Source organism: Gambusia affinis, linkage group LG01 (assembly GCF_019740435.1).
Source record: "Gambusia affinis linkage group LG01, SWU_Gaff_1.0, whole genome shotgun sequence".
In the NCBI taxonomy this organism is placed as follows: domain Eukaryota; kingdom Metazoa; phylum Chordata; class Actinopteri; order Cyprinodontiformes; family Poeciliidae; genus Gambusia; species Gambusia affinis.
The window spans coordinates 39,336,002-39,361,711 of record NC_057868.1 but is presented as its reverse complement, the minus strand read 5'-3'; the positions used below and the strand labels follow the sequence as shown (position 1 = coordinate 39,361,711).

The 25,710-nt window shown below is 37.8% G+C and overlaps 1 protein-coding gene across 1 annotated transcript; it reads right to left on the bottom strand.

Annotated features, from left to right (window-relative positions):
* Positions 1 to 9,159: 9,159 nt before the first annotated feature.
* On the bottom strand, positions 9,160 to 12,667 carry LOC122835786 (Ig-like V-type domain-containing protein FAM187A). The gene is made up of 5 exons (XM_044125122.1): positions 12,376 to 12,667; positions 11,628 to 11,905; positions 11,205 to 11,555; positions 10,377 to 10,606; positions 9,160 to 9,397 (listed from the first exon to the last, which is right to left on the bottom strand). Exons 1-5 carry the CDS (start codon positions 12,565 to 12,567, stop codon positions 9,171 to 9,173), a joined length of 1,278 nt encoding a protein of 425 aa, XP_043981057.1. The 5' UTR covers positions 12,568 to 12,667; the 3' UTR covers positions 9,160 to 9,170.
* Between the last annotated feature and the right edge of the window lie 13,043 nt (positions 12,668 to 25,710).

Sequence of the window (25,710 nt, the reverse complement as noted above, 5' to 3'; positions counted from 1 at the left end):
AACTCAGTATTTATTAAAATTAATTTTTTACAGAACCCATGATTTCACGTTGAAGAAGCGCCCAGGTTGGTATCTGTAAACCTGGACCCATGTGCAGATTCTATTTCCAATTTGCGAGGAGTGTGTTGGACAAATTAAATTGTGTTGATGACTTTCTGCTGCAAATTAGAAGTAAACATTTGACAACCCATTTAACTTGAGTGCATCAGCTAAGGGGAGAAAATAAAGGTTACTACTGTCAGTGAAAGAAACGGGGGAAATCTATATTTGGATTGTAACTTTGGTGTTTAGACCACGTAAACTGAAGGAGCAACCAGGACCAAGACTCACAGTGTCTGAAAGATTTCAGAAAATCATTTTGTTAAACAAAAGTTGCTTTCTTGATAGAAGATCTTATCATTTGAAAAATGTTGACTACAGAAAGCTGATTTCTGATAAAACATCACTACTGTAATTTGCTGCATTGATCATGAAGGTCTGAATATTTCTGTGTGATTAAAATTTATCACATCCATGAAGGTGACTGTCATAAAGTGGTGTGGGTGGTGGTGGTGAGGCAGACGCAGCAGACCCAGGTGTGTGGTGATGAGGAGTTTTAATATAAATATGCAGGAAACAGTCCACAAACCTGGCAGCACTGCTGAGCGGAAGGCTAATGCTCACAACAGGTAGCAACAGGTGAATACGGACAAACACGGACGTACATAGACGTAAACTGACGTACACTGGCGTAGGACCCGACGAAGACAGACACACACAGGTGACACTAAATACACAAGAGGGTAATCAGGGAACGAGACACACCTGGGGACTAATCACGGGGAGACAGGACAACACAGAGACTCAGACACACAGGAAACTTCAAAATAAACCCAAAAAACACAGATCACGACAGTGACGTGCCGACTGATTGCATCTCTTTCAAATTATGAGCCATTCGTTAGAAATCACACTTTAACTTGGTTTGTCCTTCCTCTCTTTTACCTTTTTCCTCTATTGGAGCCTTTTCTCCATTTCTATCCTTGGTTAATAAATAGCAGCAAACACAGTTGTGTCCTGTTAGGACATGATTTAAGCCCCTTTTCATTTACAAGCAGAAAGTCCTTGGATCTATTCATCAGCCTGTTACTTTCCTGGCTCTAGTCTTATTCGCTCTCCTTTTATTCCCTCGGTTTTAATAAAACATGTTCTCTGTCCTCAACCTCCTCCTCTGCACATTGCATCTGAACTTTTTCACTAAACGTTCAATGTCAATTTTATTCTATTTCTGTTATGACCCACCACTCTTCCCACCTATATGTGCACTCCATCTCACGCTTTTTTACCAATATGGGTGACTGGGTTTGAACTCTTGCCTCTTTCCAGGTTTCCTTCCATCCACCTTTACCTCCACAAGAGGACTTTTATCTGAAGCTCCTGCTTTTAAACTTAAACATTATGAATACTGTGACATGTTTGACTTGACTATGAATGGGAGTTTTATTTTCCCACAAAGATCCTTTGTACATCAGGACGATTGCCTCGACCAACAATAAACTGCTGAATAAATGTAGCAGAAAGTCACATGGAAAGAGAAAGACAAACGGCTGAAGGACGCAGGGCATCGTGACGGGGAGGGTTTTAACTTTTTGCAAATACCTGATCACTTTGAGGCGCCGTGACAGACATCAGAACTGAGGGACAGGAGAACTAAACAAAGAAACTGCCATTAATTTCCCAAGTTGTTTTTTACGAGTTAAAGTCGAGATAATTTGTCTGTTGACGTAGCAAACCTAGTTGAGGCTCATAGACAAAATTTGAAAATAGTTACCTTGGAAACCGACCCACACTGTCTCCCTCCTGACGAGTTTGTTGAGTTGATCAAACCCTCAAGTTGAATTTGACTAATTTAACTTGAAGTGAGCAGAAGTGAACTACCAAAATAAAAGTTGGGTTTTGCTGATCTCTATTTAAACTCCTGCTGCTGCAGAGACTGAATCACTTCTGCCGTCTCTCAAATTCAGTTTTTTTAATCGATTCTTTTCCTCTCTGCATGTCCAAAGTGTTACCTGAAAACATAGAAAATGGCATCTAAACAAACGTTTACTTGTGTTTCTATAGCAACAGTTTCTGCATCAGCAGCTGGCACTGCAGTCACGTCTGGACACTTCTGGTTCATGTTTGATTCACTCTTAAATTGCAGCTATCAAAGTTTTTACAATTTATTTTTATAGAAATATTTTTCTCTTACAAATAAGTAAACAGGAAGTGGTACATTTTGAATTTTTACAGTGTAATTTTACAAGCTGCACTTCATAAATACACACACAAGTGTGAAGCGTCACATGAATGGATGGATTAAACTGAACGCATCGACTTAAAGCACTTTATTTAAACAAAGCTGTTCTAGTTCAGCAACACGTTTAATTACACAAACTACTCATTTAAAATCATTTTCATCAGGAAAGGAAGTTGGAGAGCTGATTGGGGTTAGCTTTAAAAACATGTTAACTCCTCTAAGAATCGTCTCTGCAGAGTTTGACCCTTTAAACCTTTAATCTGCGTGGAGGCCATGGAGGCCGGCACGGTGCGTTCCTCACCTCAGAGTCAGAGGTTATCCTACTTATTAACCTCAACTCAAGGTCATTACCAGCACAATTACAATCGCTCCGTTGTGTGAGGTCTCTTCTCGTTTCAAAAGGACACAAAGGTCAAACGTAATCACATCAGCTATTTCTGCCTTGCAGTGGACAATTTTTTCAAGTGCAGCACAAACTGCACTTTGTTCAGCTTTAATATGGAAAATCAGTTTTAAAGGCCAATATGTCAAATGTTTTAACTCTTCCCAGGCTTTATGGTTGCAGCTTCAGCAGCACTATTCTCTTCACTGAGCTTTATTAGATCATAATTTACTTTACAACTCTATTACTATAGCAGGAAATGGACTCTAGTGGCAGAAAACCTTTTTGTAACAGGCCTACAGCGGCACTGCATTGTTAGGAAGATTAAAGCAGGATGAATGTAGTTCTATAACAATCACATCTGACATTTTATACGTATTTACATAATTATAAGTTCCCACACAAAACATTTCACTTACTATAGAAATACTGTATTCTAAGTTGTTACACTGAAATAATAAAATATGTTCCTTCTGTCTCTCATTCAGTTTTATCTTATGATTAATCACTTAAATCTGTAATGTACAGTTGAAACCAGAAGTTTACATACACTGAAAAAGAGGTACATAATCTATTTTCTTCACTAGCTGCATTTCCATTGACCGTAAAATTGAGCAAATTGAAATAAGGAAAATAAATTTGCTTAATAGACCCACACCGATTTTGAAAAAAAAAACAAAAACAAAACATGTTTTTTGATAAAAATGTTTGCAGTGTTATGAGGTGATTTTTCAGCCGTATAGAAATCATTGAATTCTGCAGGACAGTAACAGAAACATTACTTTGCATCATATGAGCCACATGAGCAACAACGGGATGTTGCCACTGGAGCAAACCACAAAGAAGAAGACGACAGGAAGTAGCAGGAAGATCATGGCGTAGCGTGTTTTTTTTTTATTACTTATCACGAGAATAAACTCATCCATGTGTGATTTTTATTGAGTTAAATATTTAAAAGAAACACTGCAAATTCAAAACTGTGTTTTTTCATCATTAGCTGAATAAAGACAAAAGTCTGCAAACATTTGCAATGGAAACAATGTGACAGCTAACCTGTCAGAGGTTTCCAAATCCATCATCAGCCAAGACGATGATGACATCATCATCTTGGCTTTCCTACGTTGTTTAAAGAGACAGTAAAAAGTAAAAAGTTACAAAAAAATCTCTACAAAATGTTCTTGCTAAATTTTTTTGCATCTAGAAAATAGAAATTCTGGTAATTCTCCCCGACAAAGACAAGAAAAGTTTAGTTTGATTTAACTTCAGATAGAGAGAAGAAAACGACGGATGTGTCTTTACATTTGGTTTGTGTAAACTTCTGGTTTCAACTACAACAAAAATATTTCTCACACTTAAAGTTGACCTGCATCATAAATATAAATAAATTACAAATACTGGATTGAAGTTATCGTTGATTTAAACATAGAGAGTTTGGATTTGATTTTGTGAAAAGAAGCCTCCACCATTTTGTGCCCACTGGTGTCCAGAGAAACAGAAAGAGGAAATGCATGAAACACAAACCTGCCTCTGTCTGAGAACGATAATGGAGAACCAAGCTGAACCCAGGAGGCAATTACAGCAACAATATCACTGCAGATCCTTCAATACAGCCTGGTTTAAGAGCCGCAGCCCGGTTCCTTATCCAGCCACAAACATTTTCATCAGCACAAATAATCAACCCTTTTGTCCAAAACCACTGGAAACGAAGATACAACAGAACCAAACCAGGTTCACATACAGTGAGCATAACCTTATAGATATTATCCATTCTCCTCTTGTCAATTATAATGACTTGTGGTTTGCTTGGGAAGAAACATTTGAACATTTTATTTTCTGTCTGCCTCCATCTCAACCTTTTTTCTCTGAAAGATTGCAGTTTGCCATCTCACAACTCCCAATCAGTGTGTGGCAAACTTGTCACATGTTTGATGTCAAGTTTGTTAACTTCGTCAACTTCAGTCCAACCAAATTACAAATGTTTGATTTTAGAATCTTTTGGTGTAAATCCTGAAATCTGAGCAATCAAAGCTTAAACATTTCCTTCTCTCAACTGAGGGAAATTATTGCATATGCGTTGAACATCTTGAAGCAGTTAAAATGTAAAGATTTGCTGAACAGTTTGACAGATTATTGGGACTGGAAGATCATTTTGTCTCCTCAGTGAGAGCTGAGGTGAAGGAGAACGCCTGCTGACCTTTTTCAAGATGACATTTCTGTTTCCTGGTGATTATGTATTGTGTTTGTGCCAGTGTGTGTGTGGAGTATGGATCTAGACAAAGGTTGTTTTCACTGTCAGTAATAGCCCTGAAAGAGTCACAGCATGAGCTTTTCTTTAATACAAACACCAACTGAAGTTATGAGGCTTTTTCAATATTTTGCATTTTCAGACTTCAGTGGCCTTCAACAGCAAATTTCAAGATAAAAAGCTGTTTGAAAATAAAAAGTTTGGCAGAAATTCAAGCTGCAATCAGTTCTTCAGAGAACCACCATGTGTCACCATTTTCAAAACTTCCAATTAATTTTGTTTCAGGTTGAAATATCACATATGGAGCATAAAAAATATACTGAAGTTCTTGTTATAAAATGATAAAAAGTTAAACAGTCCATGCAGTGAGAATATGCAACACATTGAATGTAAGTAATCATTGGTATCACTTTGTTTCTGACATGAATCTGCTCCCTGTGGATGCAGACCGAGCTCAGATAACAAGTCGTTGAGAAAACATTTCACTCCTGACCTCTCTGGCTGCACCTCCTGCTCTTTCTGCCGCTGCAACCCATGGCGTGTTCACTGACCTTTGTGGAAGTCGTGTTTGTGAGTGCTGCTTCTTATCCGACAAATTCACAACAATTTTGCCTGAAGTGGATTTTTGATAAGCTCAAACCGTCTTCGCTGGAAAAATGCTCCACGTTCCAAACACGTCGTGGTTCACGTCTGCTTACAGCTTTACGTTGTTGCATCTCTGTAGATAGTTTTTGTAGTCTTGGTGAGACATTTTACTGCATTTCAATGTACAAACCCCCCCACCCCAAAATTTTTTCACTGTCATTCTGAAGAAAGACATCCATTTAATAGAACTTGGAATAAAGTTATAACATAAAATGTTGAAAAAGCATTGTGAATAATTTTCAGATGGGCTTTTTGTAGAACTGGATCCTGTTCTGATCCTTTGAATCAAATCATAATGTAAAGCCGCCTAAAAGCAAAATGAAGAGCTGTAGATCTCTGAGGAATCCCCCAAATCTCCATCAATACACGCCTGTTATTCTTCTATGAAAGCGAGAAACCTTTAATCTGAAAAACCTGCCTGAGTCATGAAACCAAGAAATTATTATCCACATTATTGATACGTGACACAAACTATAAAATCACAAAAAAAAGCAGATGTCTTTCAAGCAAAAGATTAAAAATACATTAAAAATATTTAGTGCTTTCAGATCTAACTGGGGTTTTTTGCACATACAGTGTCTAAAGACTTTTGTAGCTGATTTAAAAACATGTTTCTGTGAAACTTTAAAACTAAACTCAATGTGTAGAAGAGCTGGGTCAATGTTCTTTTTTATTTTTATTTTTCAAACCATCTAGAGAACACTTTTGACCAACAGTGTTGAAACAAATATATCAGGTTTTCAGAAGGATGGTCTGAAGGGGAAACAGGAGGGCTGAGATTGAAGCATTGTCTCCTTTAAGCCTGTAAACACTCTGCTGAAGGACTGCTGAGGGCAACGAAGGGCCTGACTCAGAGGGAGCTGAACCGCAAACATGTAGGAACCATTTTAAAATGTTCTTTAGCTCAAAAATCTATATGTTTATATTTACAGTGACGTGCACAGACTTTTTGGGGGCAGGTGCTCAAGTGCTAAAAAAAGGACAGGCAGCAGAATCCTCCACAATTTCCTTCTTCTGCAAAGAGAAAATAATGTCTTCACTTGGTAATGAGACGGTACGCTCACCGCGTGCCGCTGCTATCAGATCAATAAAAATGTTCCCAGTGTTGGTCCAAAGCATTTGTCCTGGGGGAAAACACTTTCCGTTCATTTAGAGATCCTCTGTCCTGATTTGCAGTTGTTTCTTCCAGTTAGATGAAGGAAAGCAGCTACTGCTGCAGGATTATGGTCACCACTCTCAATATTAGATACTTTCTCCTGTGTGACTTCTTTTGTTTTTCCATCTTGATGAAGGATTATGTTACTTGTATTGACTTATAATAATTGTGTTGTAGTTTCTTTAATTTTGTATTTACTTTGTTTGTATTTTTTGATTGTTGAGTTCCTTTTGACATCGTTTTGTATTTTCTTTTGTTAATTTTTAGCAAGACAAAATTTCTATTTGACCAGAGAAAACAGATGAAAATTAGCCAATTGGCTAATTCTGGTGTAACAGCGATGTTAGCTGTCCACGCCACATAAATCAATAAATTAAATTAAATGTTGAACGTTTCATCCCCATTTAAAAGGTTTGTACTCTTCTATTACTATTATGACTGCTAATTGTCCATTGTGTTAAATTATTTTCTTAAAAAGCAGTTTTGCAGCTACCCACTGGGGGTCGCCTTAGTGGCCAATACAACTAAAAATATACTTATGCCCAATTTCCACATTGACTTCTTTATATGTTTTTTATTAAAAAGTCACTTCTGATGGAGGAAAAACATCAAGAATAGACTCATATTCTGCTGATAGGAGGCTGACTTTTTTCTAATGAATCTTGTCTGAGATAAGAAGACCAATTGCTAATTGGCCTTCTAATAAATGTGATTTTCTTTTTGAAAATTGGCATACCACATAAACATCAGCAAAGAAATAAAGAAATATGTGCCAATGATCATTTTGAGGTAAATATTGTTGTTATCATGGATGCGATGCGATAAATGTCGTGTGTTTCTGGCTCAGTGTTGCTTATTAAAGCCAACCACTCAGCGTTGCTTAACTGGCCTGAAGACCAGAGTGACTCTCCCTCTCCTGTCTCCTTGGGAACCTCACAGCTTTATGGTTTTATCATAAATGTCTGTTTATTTACACCCCAAATGATTGCTGTAGTAAAGTAAGACGAACACACACAATGTGGATACACAGAATGTCTGCTGGGATTAGATGGAAGGAAATTTGGAACAGTATATTTAACAGACTAGGAGAAGATAATATTTAAGGAGCAGACGTTTGGATTGGTTCATTTAGAAACGTCATGATTGTTGGATGGTTTCTCCAGCTAAATCCATGTTTTTATCTCCAGAGTGCTGAAAACTGACATGGAAAATGAATAAAATATGTTAAAATATCGTTTTCATAATCCAGACATTGTACTCAGCTTCCCATCTAGACTGTGAGTACTGTGTGAGACAAAATACAAAAAGAAGAGAAAACAGACATTTGATTTGAGCCACAGGATTAAAATTGGTCAAACAAAATGAAAAGTTTCATTTTTTTCACATGAAACAGTTAGACATGCTTTCTACTGCTGGATACATAATATATTTAATTTATGTCTGAATAGCAAATTTATGATTTGAATGTACATCAGAATGTGAAGCCAAAACTAAAACAGTGTGTTTCATTTTGTGTTCAGTTCTGCAGCCTGGATCAGTGGCCATAGCAGAGACATTTATTCATTTAGTTGGTTCACTTTAGATATTTCCCTTGAGGTTCAGATTGTTTGGCTTCTCTCCTCTGATCAATTAAATCGGGGCTCTTATACACCCACATTACACATCGACTTCTTATCGATTGTCAGGGTACAGTGAGATCCCAGCAACAAACCTCATTTGTGATAACAGAGTGCTGATAACTGAGCACTGGCTGAGCAGTAAACAGAGAGAAGAAGAGTAATGAGAGGGACAGAAGAGGAGAGCACAGCTGTAGCTGTGGGTCTGCTCACCCAGCCTCCTCTCAGGGTGAAGAAATGCCTTAATTAGGATCTGAGCCCCCCACACCCCCTCTCTACTGTCTGTCAGCTACTTTCCAGACAGTAACTGCATCTGTATCTGTATCTTACAGCTCTCCCAGGGCTGCCAACAAGATATTTTTAAATGAGACTTTAAGACCTTAAGGTGCAGTAATAACCCATGTGTCAAAACACTGTGTGTAACAATGCATCCAGCATTCTTTACAAAGAGTTAGAAACTGTTTATATATATATATATATATATATATATATATATATATATATATATATATATATATATATATATATATATATATATATATAAACAGAGAGAGAGAGAGATATCTATATCTTTATATAGATTTATCTATATATATTTTCTATTTAAATCTACTGGACTTAAATAGAAAATAAGAGTTTGTTGTCACACATCTAGCTGACTAAAGAAGTATGAAGACAAACATAAATCCATCCCAGAAGGAGTTTGTTTGAAAGTACACCCTGTTAATTCTGCAGCTCATGATAGTTGTAGTCATTAAATGGTTGGTGGATCATTTCAAACCATCTTGTTTCAGGTCTGACAAAAGTGGGTTGTTGAAAATATTGTGAAAGTTCAGAATTGACTAAGTTTAATCATCATGTGTTCCAAACCTGTCTCTGATGAGCTCGAACCCAATTCTGCCAATCAGCATCAGACAAAACACAGCCGTCATCACACCATAATATGTGAACAAAGTTTTCATGGATTCTGGGAAGTCCGGACTGGCCCAAACTGTCTGGTCTTTTCCCAGATGCACATACACCAGCAGACGGATCTGAGCTGCCCGACGGCCCTGAAGCCAGCAGTAGTAGACTCCTGAAGGATGAAAACAGCTCCACAATGAATGCTTTATAATATAACCCCAATCTACAAAAAGTCTAAATCAAAAGTTATAAATTATGACACTCATATGTTGCAGAAATGCTAAATATTTTGCATGAGTATTAAAATAATTACAATTTAAAAATGATTTCAACTTTGAAATCAAAAGTCAGATTACCAGCCTACCAGTTATGACTACAAAGAGAAATTCTTCCTTTTTTATTCCTAATTTTCTTCTGCTATAAATAATATAGTTTAATCTGTTTCCTCATTCTCTTTCATGTCTGTTTAAATACTCTAAGCACATACTGGACTCAACCATCCAACTGTAAGAAAACTAAATAAATAGACCTCTCTACTCAACTGATTTAAGGTCAACCCACTCTACAGCTCTTTAAGGTGGCATTCACATCAGTCCTGCTTAGTTCACTTTAATTAAACTCTAGTTTGTTTGCTTAGAAAGTTTGGTTTTATGTGTAATCGAACTCTGATGAGGAACAAAAACCAAACTCTTTTACAAATCTTGGTTTCGGTTCAGTTAAAATGAACTCTGGTGCGGTTCGAATGAATTTGTGAACGTCAAGCAGACCGGATACCGCTCCAAAAGCAGGAAGTGGACTATACCGCAGGGCATTCTGGGTAAATAAATTAACGTCTAGCGCTAGCAGGAGAAATGGGTGATGGTATTTTACCAAAGACAAAAGAGAAATCCTACAACCGCTAAAGTCTGATGCCACTCCATTTTTGTTTACATTTTATGCAATCAGTGTCTTTTTGGGGGTTTCCTCTCGTTTTCTTCAGTGGTTCTTGCTGCGGCGCCCTCTGCAGGTGAGGGAGGAACAGGTAGCCCAAAGGGTTTGGATTGTTGGACACACACCAGACTATAGGTTTCATTTTAATTCTAAAATGAAATGATTGCCTATATGACTAACTGAGGTTGCACCAGGAGAGACCTGAGTATTAACAGGAGTACCTGAGTCTCGGCTTTTTGCTGGGTTGAATACCAAATGATGGCCAGTATCTATTGTTATCCTTGGATAAAAGCTCCCTGATGATGTATTCTCAGATCTGTAGATTGGTTTGGACCCTTGATCCCAGCCCACCACCATGTTGGGACGGGCTCCAGGGCAACCCAGGGTGACAACACCGTCTGCTGGGTGGCTCAGGTAGAACACGGGTACTGGTACCGGGGAAGACGCAGAACTTTGAGACAGAAACAGAATATAAATATAAAGTTTATATCAATGCATTCATTGTCATAATGGGAAAAAATAATTGTAGTTATTGGGATGAAGATTGATTTTAATTGACAGTGTTTGAAAAAACAAAAATAACAATGCAGTTGGTTTTACCTTCATAGTTTTCCTCTGTTAGTTCCACAATGGCCTCAATTACAATCAACATATATAAATATAATTAAAAGATACTATAGTGTACTGTTTAGTAGTAAATTGAGTCACTGGTGTATCAGAGTAGTCTATAATGGGATGTTTAATCATGACTTTAATTTTTATTGGAATAAATCCTGTAGAATATTGGGATAAAAATCAAAGTCTGCATCGTCCTTCAGGCTTCCAGTCACCAACAGCGTTTACCAACTTCCAAATGCCAAAAAATAAATGGTTTTCACTTTTTTGGGTCTCAATGTGAAACTATAATGTTTAATGCTGCACAAAAATATAGCATCCGCTTTCTTTATGTATTGTACCAATAACTAAACCCAACATTGTTTGTCTGAATTATCAGGCAGCTTAGTTAGGCCGCCTAAAACTATTTCTGATTTTCAGAATCACATCCTTACCTGTAGCCAAGAAACGTCATCAAAGCGGTCAGCTTTGAGGGTGGGGGAGGTTCAGGTGGGCATGTAACTTGGCAGCTTCTGATTTCTACCTTCGGCGCCTGATTTATGCGGCTGAATGACATGGGGACTCCTTCTGAGCCACAGGAAGCCACTGTCTGGTTGGCCATTCTGTAGCGCACATGCAGGAAACGGGAGTGAACGTAGCAGAGTCCGATACGGACCTGCTCACCTGGAGCGCCGCAGCGGTCGCACACCGACCAGGACCGGAAGCTAATGAAAACCTTGTACATCGGGTGGGAATAGACGACGAAACTGCTTCTGTGTCTCTTCTTTCTACTTTCTGTAGAGACCCTGAAGACATTAAATCAGAGAGTTGTCATAGATTGTTATGTCATAACAATGTTTTCAAGTCTGTCTCCTAACCTGGGGGGGGAAATGAGCGTTGGCGCTTCCTGAATGTCCAGGTCGTAACCATAGAAGAAGTCTTTATGCGCGGAGCCGCAGATGTAGAGGCCAGAGTCTTCGGGTCCCGCTTTGAATATCAGCAAACTAAACATCCGGATGGAGAATCGACTCCGCAGGTCACTGCTGTGAGGGACCTTACTTGTGTCCGTCAACTTGTTGCCATGGTGATCTGTCAGAGCTCGGGTCTCATCAAAGTTGCTCCAGTGTTTTCTGAAGAACCAGACAACTGATTGGACCTGAAACAAAAACAATGAGGAGAACAATGAGAGATTATAGCCTCTCTATAAAAGATGTTGTTCAGATAAACCTACTGAAGCTGAACTTTTTACTCTCACATTGGTTCAGCCTCCAAAACCATTTCCATGCAAGTAGATTAAGGTTTTATTTTGTTTCCAGAAGGAATAAATGGAAAATTGAATTATTATCAAAACACCTTTAGTTAGTAACCAAGCAACCATGGTTGCTACAAATTACTTATTGCCTAGTTGTTTTCATTAGATAATTTTGAACCCAGGATAGATTCTAACTAATACATATGTTGGTGAAAACAGGTATTTTTTAATAAAAACATATTTCTCTGTTGCATGGCCTAACAAACTGAACACCAGATTGAAATTATATTTATTGTTACAAATAAAATCCTTGATAACTTAATGCAAACTTCGCGCTGGTCCAGTAAATGAGACAGAGGGTGTGTTTGGGTTACCTCCTCTGGTTTGCAGTGGCATGGCAGCTCCACGGTCACCCCGGATATGTAAGCAGCATTAGTGAAGGTCAGGAAAGCAGGACAGGCTGTGCTGGAAAACACATCCTTTTTCTCCTCAGGAGCCTCAAAGCTCCATACCGCCGAGTACATAAGGACGACAACCAAACATGTCGAAATCATTGAAAATAGCATCAGAACTTTATGTTTTATGAAAATAACTCAGCAGACTTTCCAGTTGAGTTACAGAATGGATCACCAATTCAAAATTTGGGCTGCCAGCAAACTCATGTTTGAATCAAAACATCTGATTTAGCTCTGATACAAGGCTGGCTTTGAAAAATGCTTCCCCTTCAAAATTTTCTGTATTTTCAATTTTTTTTTAACAAATGTGTTTAATTTAGATTGCAATAAAATTTGATAACTTTTGATAATATTTTTTTGTTTTTTTTTCTAGCATTATCTTGATCACTCATTTCTATGGAAACAAAACAAACCTGAAATCCTATTAAAGGGTTCAAAGATTTTATTCATTCAAACTTCATTAAAAACAAAAAAACAACCTTCAACCCTGCATTTAAATCAAGTGAAATAGCTAACAATAAAAGTCTATATGGACAGAACTGGTTCTGGTAGTAGAACCACTTTTTTATTTTAGCAGAAGGAAATGAAGTGATAAGCAAGTTTTTGCTAACACACTAATCACAAATGCTAAATCACTAATTTACTTGGTAGACTTTCAGATGGATAAAGTTTGATATTTGTCATGAAGTCCTGTGGATGAAAACTGTTTACGTTTCCATTTCCTCCCCATTTTATTAATGACAATATGGTCGGTGAAATTTAACGGCATTATAGAAAATTATTAAATTATATTAAAATTATAGAACATATGAATGTCCAAACTGAATTTGACATTTGTATGTCAGATTTAGGGTTGTAGTCTTTAAAGGAAAGAAACGATTTGAACTGCTGTTAGCGTTTTAGCGTTAGCTTGGTGTCTCATCGGTGTAGCGCTTTAGTGTTAGCGATGATATTGTTTCTGATGAGTATTAGCACAACTAATTGTTTAGTTAGCAGTAGATTTATTTGCAGTCTTATTTTATCTTTCCCTTTCTGAACACACATGCAGCAGCTGCACCACGCTTCCCTCACTGCCATCATAGGAACCAAGTTTGACAGAAAACTGGAACTTTTTGCTTTTCTCCAGGTTAAATATTTCACTCTGCAAGTGAGGAACCAAGCATAACTCACATTCCACACTTTGGGGTTTGGTGGCAAGAATTCAGCACAAGTTAAAACAGTTAATTCATCAAGTGCCATCCCACCAGCCCTGCTGCAAGCACTTGTTGCTGCAGTATTACACAGGTCTCTGCGTCAGCAGGCCTCCAGCAAAATGGGTGAACAATGAGTAATTCAGCTTCCCGCTGAGACAAACAAGACTCCTACTGCATGATGCAAGCTGTCAGATACTGCTGAAGGCAAACTGAAAAATGATTTCCCCGCTACTACGTGTGTCCAGATGTGTGTATGCATGTATGAAAGCTAGCTGCATTAGCTACATACAAAAGGCCTCATTTCAGTCAGAGTGACAAAAAGCATGACCAGAGAAGGACGTACTTACAAAGTCATGGTACTCTCCATTGCCACATTGATTTCAAATACATTGACAATTATAAATTTAATTCCAAATATGTTGTGCAAAAGCCCAGCAATCAATCACTACCAAACATGCTTTGTACCAGTTTAACATTGTTAAATTGATTAGAAGGATTCAAGTATTAATTTCAAGTGACAGCAGTCATTTTGACTGTCCAGTCCACTTGTTCTGTTTACCTGCAGAAGGCTTGCTGCCATCTTGGAGTTGTTTTTGCAATCACTGAGTCTGATCTGTAACCAAATGCTTGTCACTAATCAAACCAGACAGGAGCAGGAAGTGTCTGGTCATCTGAATTTGACACTTCCTGGAGGCCTTCCAATTTTACCACACAACTGGAAGCTAGACACTAGATGTTGATGGAAACATAATATTTATGCAGTATTTGTCTGTAATGTACAGCATATTATGTATACTTTAATCCCTTATAAACAGATTTTATTTACAGCTGATTAAAAAGAATTTATTTGCTGTTAAATAGATGCTAAATAAAGCAAAGGTGTTACATTTGAATATAACACCAGTAATATATGCAATAATGATTCAAATTATTAAGATAATTCATTATTAGGCAAGACTCAGATTGGTAGACAGCAGTAACTTACTTCTGGAATATGCATTAAGCAAAATTAGTGGACACAAACATTCACTAATTGTGGCTGTTTGTGAATCCTTTTCTGCTTCAATAAAGGGTTTTTATTTTTGACATTTTTTAACCTTGTACCTGTTTTAGAAAGATGCCGTATAAACCTGAATGTAAGAATGAATAAGTCCTCAAACGTTTGTCAGATGTGCAGTGTACGTTCTCTTTCAGCTGACTTTAGCTACTTAAAATTTAAAGCAGTTTGAATTCTAGTAGACTTTAGTCAATTTAAATCTAGTTAAACATCAAGCTGTTGCTACATTGGTGCTTTCTGCTCAGCTGCTGAGTTTCTATCTGAACTTATGTTCACAGAACCTGTCCGACTCCTTTTGGACCAGAAACAGTTTGAGCAACAGAGGTTCACTTTTAAAACAATATAGTCCACTTCCACTAGAAAACATGTCACAATCTGGCACAACACTGACAGCTGATCCATCATCTGTTCAAATTTCAATGCTTGAACTTTTTTGAAGTTGTTACTTTATAAAACAAGCTTCTTCTATACTGTCTGTGTTACCAGGGTAACAAATCCCACCTTGGGCAATGGTGTTGACAGCACTAATTTGTGGAAAGGTCATAGATTGTAGATGTTCTGTGTTGGCAGGTGAATCAGGCTGCCTAAAGCGCAATCCTTTCATAAATCTGAGTGTGGCAGTTACAGCTGCTGAGAGCAAAACCCAGTTTAGCCCTGTTCTGAATAATTAGCTTGAACAAAAGCTTTATTGTGTTGCAACGAGATCTACATGTAGACATTCATCAGAAACAAGATGATTTCTGTATTTGTGATAATTAAATAAATCTACAGTTGCAGGTAATCTGGACGTTTTTGGAGAGAACAGCTCTGTTTCTTCCAGGTATTTTTAATGAACATGGTGGTGAATCTGATCTTTTTTTAGAGGCAGAAAGGAGAACGAAGGTGAGCATTGATGTTGAAGAATACGTGTGGCTTGGGTAGGAAAGAGCTAGAACCTTTTGCTCATTCAGGTTTGCAAAACTTTTGTGATTTCCGTTCAGATTTGGTTGTTGGAAGAAAAACTTCCACTGCAGTCCATCAGGTTTTCCTCTAGGATCACCCTGCATTAAGCTCCATCCATCCTCCCCATAGCAGTGAATACATGAGGATGATTGTCAGCGTTAAGACCCACCTCCTGCCTCTGATTGGCTGTTTTTGGTTGGGAGCGGTGCATTTCTTCAGACGGCAGCAGCAGCTCAGGGAGGGGAAGGAGTTCAATATTTTCACAGATATTCTGTCTCATTTTTCACCTCATGACATACAGACAGTTTTAACAAACATGCACAAAACATATTTTTGTAAAGGTTACCTACTGTAGCTGTAAGTAGTTTATTTTTGGTTGTTTACAACTCAAGTTAAATTAATAGAAAAAAACATAAATCTACTTTAAAATCAATGTGTGTTTCCTTCTGTTGAAGATTCATAAGACAGATTAATAAACTTCCTGGAAACTTTACTGTGTGTGAGTTCCAGGGGTCTTTGAAATCTGATGTAATCATCATGCAATGAATTTTATTTTTTTTAATTAATAGTTATTCATTGTGTTTTATTCACATTCATGTCTTTTCCTACAAAGGCAACACAGTGTCACAATTCCTACAAAATTAAACACAAAGCTCCGTTGGACCGTTGCTCCTGCTGCTGACAAACATTCAGTCTTCATGCTGTTAATGAGCAGCAGAGAACATGTGCACTTCCTCCTTGTTGGCCTCATTAATAAGGTTGAATGTTTTGGAGAGATATGCCTTTTTCAATCAAAAATGCATTAGTCAGCTGAAGATTTTGCTCTTTGAATAATTTATATTTCTTAAAAATGTTCTTAAAATGAATGTGGCAGGGCGACTGGATGTAGTGCCGTGCTTGACGAACTCTTTCCGCTGGTTCGTTTTGAAATCCTCCGTGCAGCACCAGCTGTTCTGACTGACACATCCCTCTGTAAGTGGGGGGAACCGGGTCGGGAAATGAAAAGAATCTCCCAGAGCGAACAGCAGTGAATGTTTCATGCCACAGCAGCATCCCAGCACCACCAGCCATGTCAGAGCTGCTTTAACCGTGTCTGAGAAGGAACAGGAACAGGAACAGGGTGAATAGTAACAGAACTTTCTTCTGTTGCTCCTGCATCCTCTGGGATCCAAATGAAGTGACATGGATGTGACAGATGGCTGAGAAAGCGACAACATGCTGTGTGATGTTTGAGGAGTCCCAGAGGGGCAGGCTGAGCACCAGGAACAGCCGCTTTCAGGAGGAACGTCTTCACGTTTCATCGTAACAGAACCACAAACACTGCTACAGTTTGGTGAGAGTTTTTGGGATTAATCAACAATGGCTGGTGTGGAAATGGAAGGAAACTGATACATGGATATCAATTTTATTCACAGGAAAAAACCTAAGAGTGCCGTTCAGGTTTGTATGCAGGCCTCTTCAATCTAAAACTCCTGAAGAAAAAGGAGCAACGTCAGAGTCTGTGAATAAACTCCATCTGTCAAATCAGAGAGCAGACTTTAAAATACTTCTGTTGGTTTATAAATCACTGACTGGTTTGGCTGAACTGCTGCTGCTCTCCTATCAGCCTTCCAGATCTCTGGGTCAGAACCAAACATGGAGAGGCAGCATTCAGCTTCCAAGCACCACAAATCTGGAAAAAGCATCCAGAAAACTGCAAAACAGCCGAAACACTGAGTTAAATCAAGGTCAACCTGTTCAGAGCTGCCTTTGATTCAGAATAACTGGAACATTGATCAATATATTTGATGAGTTTTTGATGATTTTGATGATGGCTTTTGACTAAATGTAATCTGCATTGCTTGTTTTTTATTTGGTTCTTTTATTATGTTTTGAAGGAGTAAAACACACTGAACTTTCTTTGTGCTAAAATGTTGTAAATAAATAGGTTGTCTGAAACTCATAAAACACACTGGATACACAATCAGTACAAAGTTTAACGTTTTAATCTTCACCTTCAGAGATTCATACTGACTGACTGCTTTGCATGTTTCTGCTGAGATTTTTTACTCTGCATTTCTAAATTGTATGTTGTTGCATATATTTTCTTTAGTTTTACCGTTCTTCTGAAGCACTTTGTGTCTGTGAAATCTCTCGATATAAATAAACATTCACCAGTTAAGTTATTAAAGAACAGTTCCTGCTCCAGGTATCTGTGAGGTTCAGGTGATCTCAGTTTCTCATGTTTGCAGATTGATTTCTAGATAATTGATTGCAGTAATTTGCTGGCTTCTGTTTGTCCCATAATTATTCCTCTTGTTGGCTCTGATGAAATGATCACTTCACTTCACAAGAGCAAAGAGGTCTCTCTAATTTTTGACATTTTCTTTTAATGGGTCATTTTTGTGGCACTTTACCAGCAGAAACCAAACAAACAAAAGGCCCGTCGAGCTCAGGATGCTGCTGCAGGGCGTTTACACAAATACAGAAAGTCAGCTCTGCTGTTCTGCTTTTGCAGGATTTTTATCAGGCCGTCCATCTTAATTCTGAGCTTTACAAACCTGCAGCAAACGTCCAGCTGTCTGTCCACACATCTGTCCATCCTGGACCCAGACCAAACAATCCCATCAGTTCTGATGCTGGATTTTAAATTAAATATCACCGACTCCAAGTATTCATATCCCTGTCATCATCATCATCATCATCATCATCATCATCATGATGCTCCTACACAAAGGTCCTTTAAATAGTTGGAATCTCCTAATGAATCATTTAGCCTCCATTTTCATCATCGTCTCCTCAGCAGAGGAAATTATTTTTAGCAGCCAGCGGTAATCTAACATGTTCGGTTTCAGTCGCTGATTCTCGCTCCATTAAGCGCAGAGAGATCCTTTGGTTTTGACTAATTAAACACTCGGCCACAAATCGCTCTATCTTCCTTTAACAGGAAGGATGAGATGATGGCCGACGCCCAAACAATGCAGAATACAAGGTTTTATTTTTTCATTAATTGAGAAAATATTAATTTTTATTGTGGATATATTACTTATGATTTATCTATAATGTAGTTTTGAAATTTTGCAGTTCATATTTAAGTTAGTATTTTGTCTTCCAAAGACATTTGATGTTTTTAATTTGTGTTTTTAAATGTTTAATATTAGAATAAATTATGTCAGTTCTAATATGATATGATTATACTACACAACAGAGAAATTTTATGTTTCACTGTTGTTTGCTTGTAATTTCACTAACTGAAAACGTAAAAGTTTGAAGTGATTGTGATTTGAATATCATCTGTAATAATCCTGATAATACGTTGCGTCCTGATCCAGGAAGAGGATCTGGACTTTCGGACACCTGCAGTCAGCGCGGTGGAAACGTTTCTCCATTTCCTCCACAGGATGTGGGCAGAACGTGGAACTGCAAGCAGAAACAGATTGGATCAGGTGGAAAAGCAGAGCTGCTCCTGATCCAACATTTAACCCGCAGCTTTAAGCAGGAGGTTTTTTTCATGATGCAAACGGCTCTGATCTTGGAAAATGCAACGCTTTATTAGCTCAGGCTGTAAACTGCATAAACATAAACACACATGTGGGTGAATTTTCCTCTAAATGCATGCATGACGATTTATCAACATGTGAGCAGTTTCATTTCTGTGCAGAAAGGCAGCATTTACTCAGTGGAGTTGTTTCAACCCTCATAACATTAAGATTCTGTTCACTCCCCTTGTCCTACGGGTAAAAAATGAGCCGCCTTAAAAAAAGCCCCAAAATAAAGCAGCTGACTTGAATTTGAAATCCAAAATATGTTTTGCATGATGAAACAATCTGTTATTTATCAATTTAATTCATTTTCATCGTGTATTCTTTTGTTACACAACACAAAAAGACGATCAACAGTAATGCACTTTTCTTTTTATGACAAACCAACTGTCACAAGTTTTCTTTTACACAGTGAAGGTTTATCATTGTAATTATGTAAATGTGAAGTAATTACTTCAGAATTAATTATACCGAAAGGGGAAAAAAGTCAACAGTTTATTCTTTTATACTGTCTAAGACGTCAATTATGAAAATACTTCTCTCATACAACATCCTGCAACATGAGATATTGAAGATATTCAACACAAGAACATCGTCGACAGAAGATGTTGAGCATAAGACGTTCAAAATCTTCTGTTTAGCATCGTGCAAAATTATTTTGTAGGATGTTACATAATTTTGCAGGACTTATGTTCATCTTGCAGATCAAGATGTTCAAAATTTTATGTTAAACATCCTGCAAAATTATATAAGATGCTCAACATCTTGTGTAGGACAGTATGTGTGAATGCACCTCTGACCTGTTGGAGAGTGAAACATCTGCTCACTGCTTCAGGAAGGAATCAGGGAGCTTTGATTTAGGGCCCCTTTACATCCTCTATACCGAATTAGTTTTTATCATGATTGTTTTTTGTTGTGTTTGGGAGCTTGATGTGATGTGAGGGTTTAGCTGCAGCTGCAGGTCAAATACAAGTTCAGTTCATACATCAATCCAGTTTATTTGATGTGTGTGTATGGGCGTGCATATGAGGGTGTGTGTATGTGTGTGTGTATGTATTAGAGACAGTTTCTGAGTGACCTTTGAACTTTGTTCTGCTGTTTTTCTGCAGCCCACATGGAAACATAAACAAAAACAGAGAATCACTTTTTCTAATGACGGGGTCAATTTAGGAAAATTCATAAAGTTTCAAGTAGGAAATTAAAGATAGTTTAAGGTATTTTTTCTACAGCTAAACTTGCTAATGGGTCACTTTTAACCCTTAAGACAAACAAAAGGGTTAAGAGCAAATCTTCCAGAACCCATTAAGGCCAAAAAGTTCTGGGTTTTCTCTGTTTGTGCTGCAGAATGGACTTCAGATATTTGTTGGTATATTATTACTGACAGCTTTTGAAGAATTTCTAAGCACTTATTTGAATAATAATCTATTTTTTTTTTTCACCATACAAAATGCAACCTCAATCACCTCTTGGGGTCAACAGGTTCACTGACAGCAGCTGAAGGTGGATTTACTTCCTAAAGCTCCTTTTTTTCAGCTCATCTGCAGCAGAAAAAAACCCAAAAAACATTCCTGTGTTTCTGTTTGCTTCCCTCTTTGAGCCGTTCCCTCTCTTCAGCACCTCATCATGAGATGCAGGCTGTTCCTGATACATTATTCATCTGATTGTCCGGTTCGACCCACAGCCAGCCTGGGCTGATTTTACCTTTCAGATCAACTAAATAGCTCAACTTCCACAGTTTCTGTTCGAATGACATTTAGTTCGCTGTAGAAATTTAAATTTAATTAAATCATACGTGCGACCTTCCACCTATTGCACTTTATTTCCTGACCTCTGCTGCTCATGTTTCCCAATTAAGTTAAATGTCATTCCAGCATCAAAGAATAAACCTTATTATCCTTTTTCAAATTGAGGAACTTGACTTTTATTTATTTTTTAACAGAGAATACAGTGCAGAAGAACTGAGCTGGGAAATGATCCTGGTTAAATATTCAGTTTGAAGAAGTTTACAGGGATTTATTTTCTAACATTTACAAAGATCAACCTTCAAAGAAAATATTTTTAGAATCAAAAATTGACTGAAATTGTGACTCTTTTCTAATTTTACATCATTTCAGTCATTTCCTTTATTAATTTTTATCATTTAGAAAATACAACTGTGGCATCTTAAGGGTTAAACCAAACCACCCTGCTATGAAGCAAGTATAAAATAAGTTCATCTATTAATATCCAAACTTTCTTGCAGTGGTGTGAAAAGCCCGTTTGAAGTTTTCTCCCCTCTGGCTCGCTGCTTTCTGTATATATAATTCATGAGAGTTTGCTGAAACGTCCTCAGAAAACTTTTCATTTGACCACCGTATGTTACGTGTCGAGCCGCCTCGTCTTTGGCTCTTATTTTTCACCTCTAGCCAAACTTCACGATCCGATAAAGTCAAGCCTCCGATTCTGAGGTCAAACGTTTGAATCAGTCAGGTTCTCTCAGAAAGTGCTGTCAGATCGACAAATGGCCGCAGAGAAAACCGAAAATCAATCCTTGGCCAGGACGCTAAGTGTAGCTTTCATTTTGTTTGCGACCTTGCTCCTCCAACGGCGTGTTCCTGAAGGACACACTCGTTTGGTTTGAGAGGAGTGTGTAGCCGGCCTGGGAACACACACTGCCCTCCACTGTGGGCCTGAGAGCCGCTGGCAGTTCAGACTCTTCCATCAAAGAGCTCTGAAGAGGAGCTGCCATGAGCTGCTGCTTCTTTATTTCTCACTCTCAATGTGGAGCACTTGGCACTGCAAAACTCACTCACTGGCCACTTTATTAGGTACACCACACTGGAGCCATTTTTTTTTTCTTCAGCCCTGTGCTTCCTCACACAGGTGCTCTTTGTTTTCCCAAAAAATATCCTCTGTTGGATTAATATTTGGAGTGAAAAGACTAGAGGAACGGAATAGGAAAGGCTTTTATTGCCCCTTGTGGGAGCAATTCAGGTGTACCAGCAGCAAAGTGACAGAAAGATAAAAATGGAAAAGCAGGATGTATAGTATTAGTATTAGTACACAATCTATCTAAACATAGAAATGCTTTGATGAGCTGACATGTGATTGGCTGATTCACTGTTTGCATTAACAAGCAACAACAGATCTAAATAATAAAGTGGCTAGTGTTAGCTAGCTACTTAATGTTGCTAATCTGTTGACGGTGCAGAAATATCAGAGTCAGTTTTATGAAACCCCTCAGGTCAGACCTCTGACTGGGCTGGAGAGAAATGTTCCAGATTCATTTCTCTTCAATATTGGAAGAAGTTTTTCTCTTGGCTCGAGTGAGACAGATGAACCTTGTTCAGTTTAAATGGATTCAGCTCAGATTCAGCTCCTCCTGGGGGACACCATGTTACGTTTGAGAAAAAAAAAATTCTTTCGGTAAGACAGACAGATGGCAAAAAGCATGGAAACATTAGAGCTGAAAAAAATCCAAGAAGATGGAGCAAACTTAAGATGTAGTTAAATATCCAAGAAGTGAGGCTGGTGAATATTCATGGCAGGTTTTTGCGTCACGCTGTGTTGGTTTCCTGAAGAGTCTGGTTCAGATAAAATGTGACCACAGGCTACAGGAGCTGCTTCTACCTGTGAATATCTGCATTTTCCATCTTTCTCTTCCTCCTTTCCTTCCCAGGAGCTTCATTACAGTCGTCCCTGAGGAGGAATCTTTCTTCTGCTTCTTATCTCTGTTCTTGATGACTCCAGCATTACACAATGCACAGTAAGCAGAACCGATCTGCATGAAGAAATGTAAAGTTTATATGAAACCCCAGGTTTACAGGGACGTATGGAGACCTATGCAATAAATTAAAAATGTTAATTAGAAGTTCCTTCATTCCCATAACTCAGATTGTTTATGTATTATATAGATTACTGAAGGGACATTGATGCTTTATAGTTTTATCTCTGTTAAAAATCTTTCATTTAACATTAGAATATTACATAAAACCAATTGAAACAATACAGAAATATGGATTCAATGAAAAGCATTTTAATAACTTGTTTTTAAAGATTATTTTCAATTTTTCAATGTATTGACTGTATGCATGCTCTTCTGTGAGGCCCAACTATACTTCCTTCTGCACTCAAAGCAGTCAGTCAGATGTGTTTATGAAGAGAGAACAGCTTAAATGTTGAGAAAAGGAAACGACATACATGAGGCAGAAGAGCTAATTACAGGTGAGTGGTTGCAGCTGGGGAAAGGAGCAGGAAGAGGCAAACGATTAACATCTGTGAAGAGGAGCAGGATGTCCGGTTGAGGGTGAGGTCTGCATTTCTATTGACCATAGAATTTCACAATTTGGCATTTTGAAAATAAATTTTCTTAATGGAGACACGGCAACTAAAAGCAACTTGTTTTGTGTTGAGTTTTGGTTTTTGGCCATATTAATCAGTTTATTTCGCAAAACTGCAACAGAAACTTTTTATGCGTCACACGAATCACATGATCTACAACCAGACGCTGCCAGTGGATCAAAACAGGAAGAAGACAACAGGAAGTAGTTGGAGGATGACGGTTTGTTTAATGACTTAACTCGTGAACAAACTTATTCATGTGAGATTTTAATTCTGTTTCTTATTTAATGGAAACATTGTAGAGGCGAAAAAAAAATTTTTTTGACATTAGTAAAAACTAGACAAAGTTTTGTGCTCATTTGTAATGAAAACATGAGATCAAACCAAAGAGCTGATTAGATGTTCTTATATTGAATGTTTTCCTTTTTATGACATAATCTTCATTGATATTTGTAAGAAACATCATGATTAAGGGCTGGAGATGTTGGTCTTGGATATCTTTACGATTCAATCGCAGGCTTTGCTGTGAATGAACCGATCAGGTGCAGCTTCAGTCGCTGCCTGACGTGGAGGGAAACGACAAGCTGCTGATGGAAGTTAATAATTTCCTCCAAGAAAAGGATATTGGTGTTTTCTGCCACATACTGTTGGGCAAAGGAAAGAACTGATTCCCGTCCAGACTGAGGCGCATTGCAGCTTTTAGTTGGGTAATACATCAGTCCTTTACATCAACCAGGAAGGGAGGGTAAGACTTTGGATCTCACTCCAGGATCATTAGTCAACTTGTTAGTGCATCCATGCCAGCGATACAGGAGTCGTGCCGTCTGCAGGGAGATGAATGAGGACAGACTTGCTTCTTCCCCTCGTTTTGCCTCCGGAATATAGACGGAGCATTTAAAGCTTTTCGCAGCATCATTACCTGTCTGCTGCTCTTCAGCTGCTAGGTCTCTCCTCCAGCTGCTCCTACAGCTGTCTGAAAGAATTCAGCCAATCAGAGCCAGGAGGCGGGTCTTAGCGCTGTTAATCATCCTCATGGACTTGCTGCTAAAAGGCAGAGTAACAATGTACCGTTACAGGAAAACAGTTTATCCATCATCTGGTCGCCATGCTAGCTAGCCTTAGCATGCTGATGTATTTTGGTTGAACTATCATGTTGCTGCAATGTGCTAAAAATAAACTTGACTGATTAAAAAGTTAAATAAATACATTTTATGAATGGCACTTTCAAGGTTACGGGAGATAATTTTTATACTTGTAACATTTTTTCGTGGATAAAAACTAATACCACTATAGAAAGTCTTCTAGAGCAAATCATGAAAACTTTCCATGAGATTAAAATTTAAACTTAACTGAAAATGATAAAACAAACTTTTTACCATTTCAACTAGACATCCAAAATTTTTCATTTTAATTAACTGATAACCAAAAGGTCACCCAAGAAGAACGTAACTTTATCAAGCATAAACATAAAACACTGTTCTGTAAAAGACAATTTACAGTTCATAAGTCGGATTTAAAAAAACCTTTTACTTGATATAATCCTCTCTGAAGTGCCATCAGTTGGTCGAAAAGTTTCTGCATCTGTGAGACTCTTCAACCAAAGATAACTGGAAAAAAGTGATGAAAAACAAAACAAAAGAAAAGCACTGACTGTCGGTCACAGTCAGTTTGACTAACATGAATGAAGTGCAGAGAATACCAAGAGAAGGAAACCGAAGCTAAATACAAACACATTACAAGTTTACATTTTTATAAAAGAGCTCAAGTAAAAGTAAAAAGTTATGTGCAACTCCTAGAAATATTTTTTCTCCTTAAGGTTACTCAAGTAATTGTTACTGAGTAAATGTAACTAGTTTCCACATTCTTTTGAATTTATCATTATTCAGCATGATACATTATTAGTGTATCATGCTTTTCATCATAAAAACATGATACACTAACCCATTATTAAATAGAAAGAAACATTACATTTTGTCAAATGCCATAATCAAAATCATTAAGAACATATTTATAAAATATATTGATCAATTTTAAAGTTGCTATGAATTGAAGGCAGCTCCAAACAGTCAGTGTTTTGGCAGTTGTGCAGTTTTCTGGACATTTGTTTCAGATTTGAATGCTGCTTCTCCAGGTTTGGTTCTGGTTCTGGGATGCAGAGCAGACTGGAAGGTTGATGCAATAACAACAGGTCTTTAATGTATTTTCTTTCAGTGATGTATAA

Bases quoted from the DNA above. Each gene is read 5' to 3' on its own strand.
- LOC122835786 (XM_044125122.1), bottom strand. From the start codon at position 12,567: ATGCTATTTTCAATGATTTCGACATGTTTGGTTGTCGTCCTTATGTAC. The intron at 11,906-12,375 runs GTAACCCAAACA...TTTTTGTTTCAG, and splicing joins GCCACTGCAAACCAGAGGAG to GTCCAATCAGTTGTCTGGTT. The intron at 10,607-11,204 runs GTAAGGATGTGA...TCTGTCTCAAAG, and splicing joins ATGACGTTTCTTGGCTACAG to TTCTGCGTCTTCCCCGGTAC.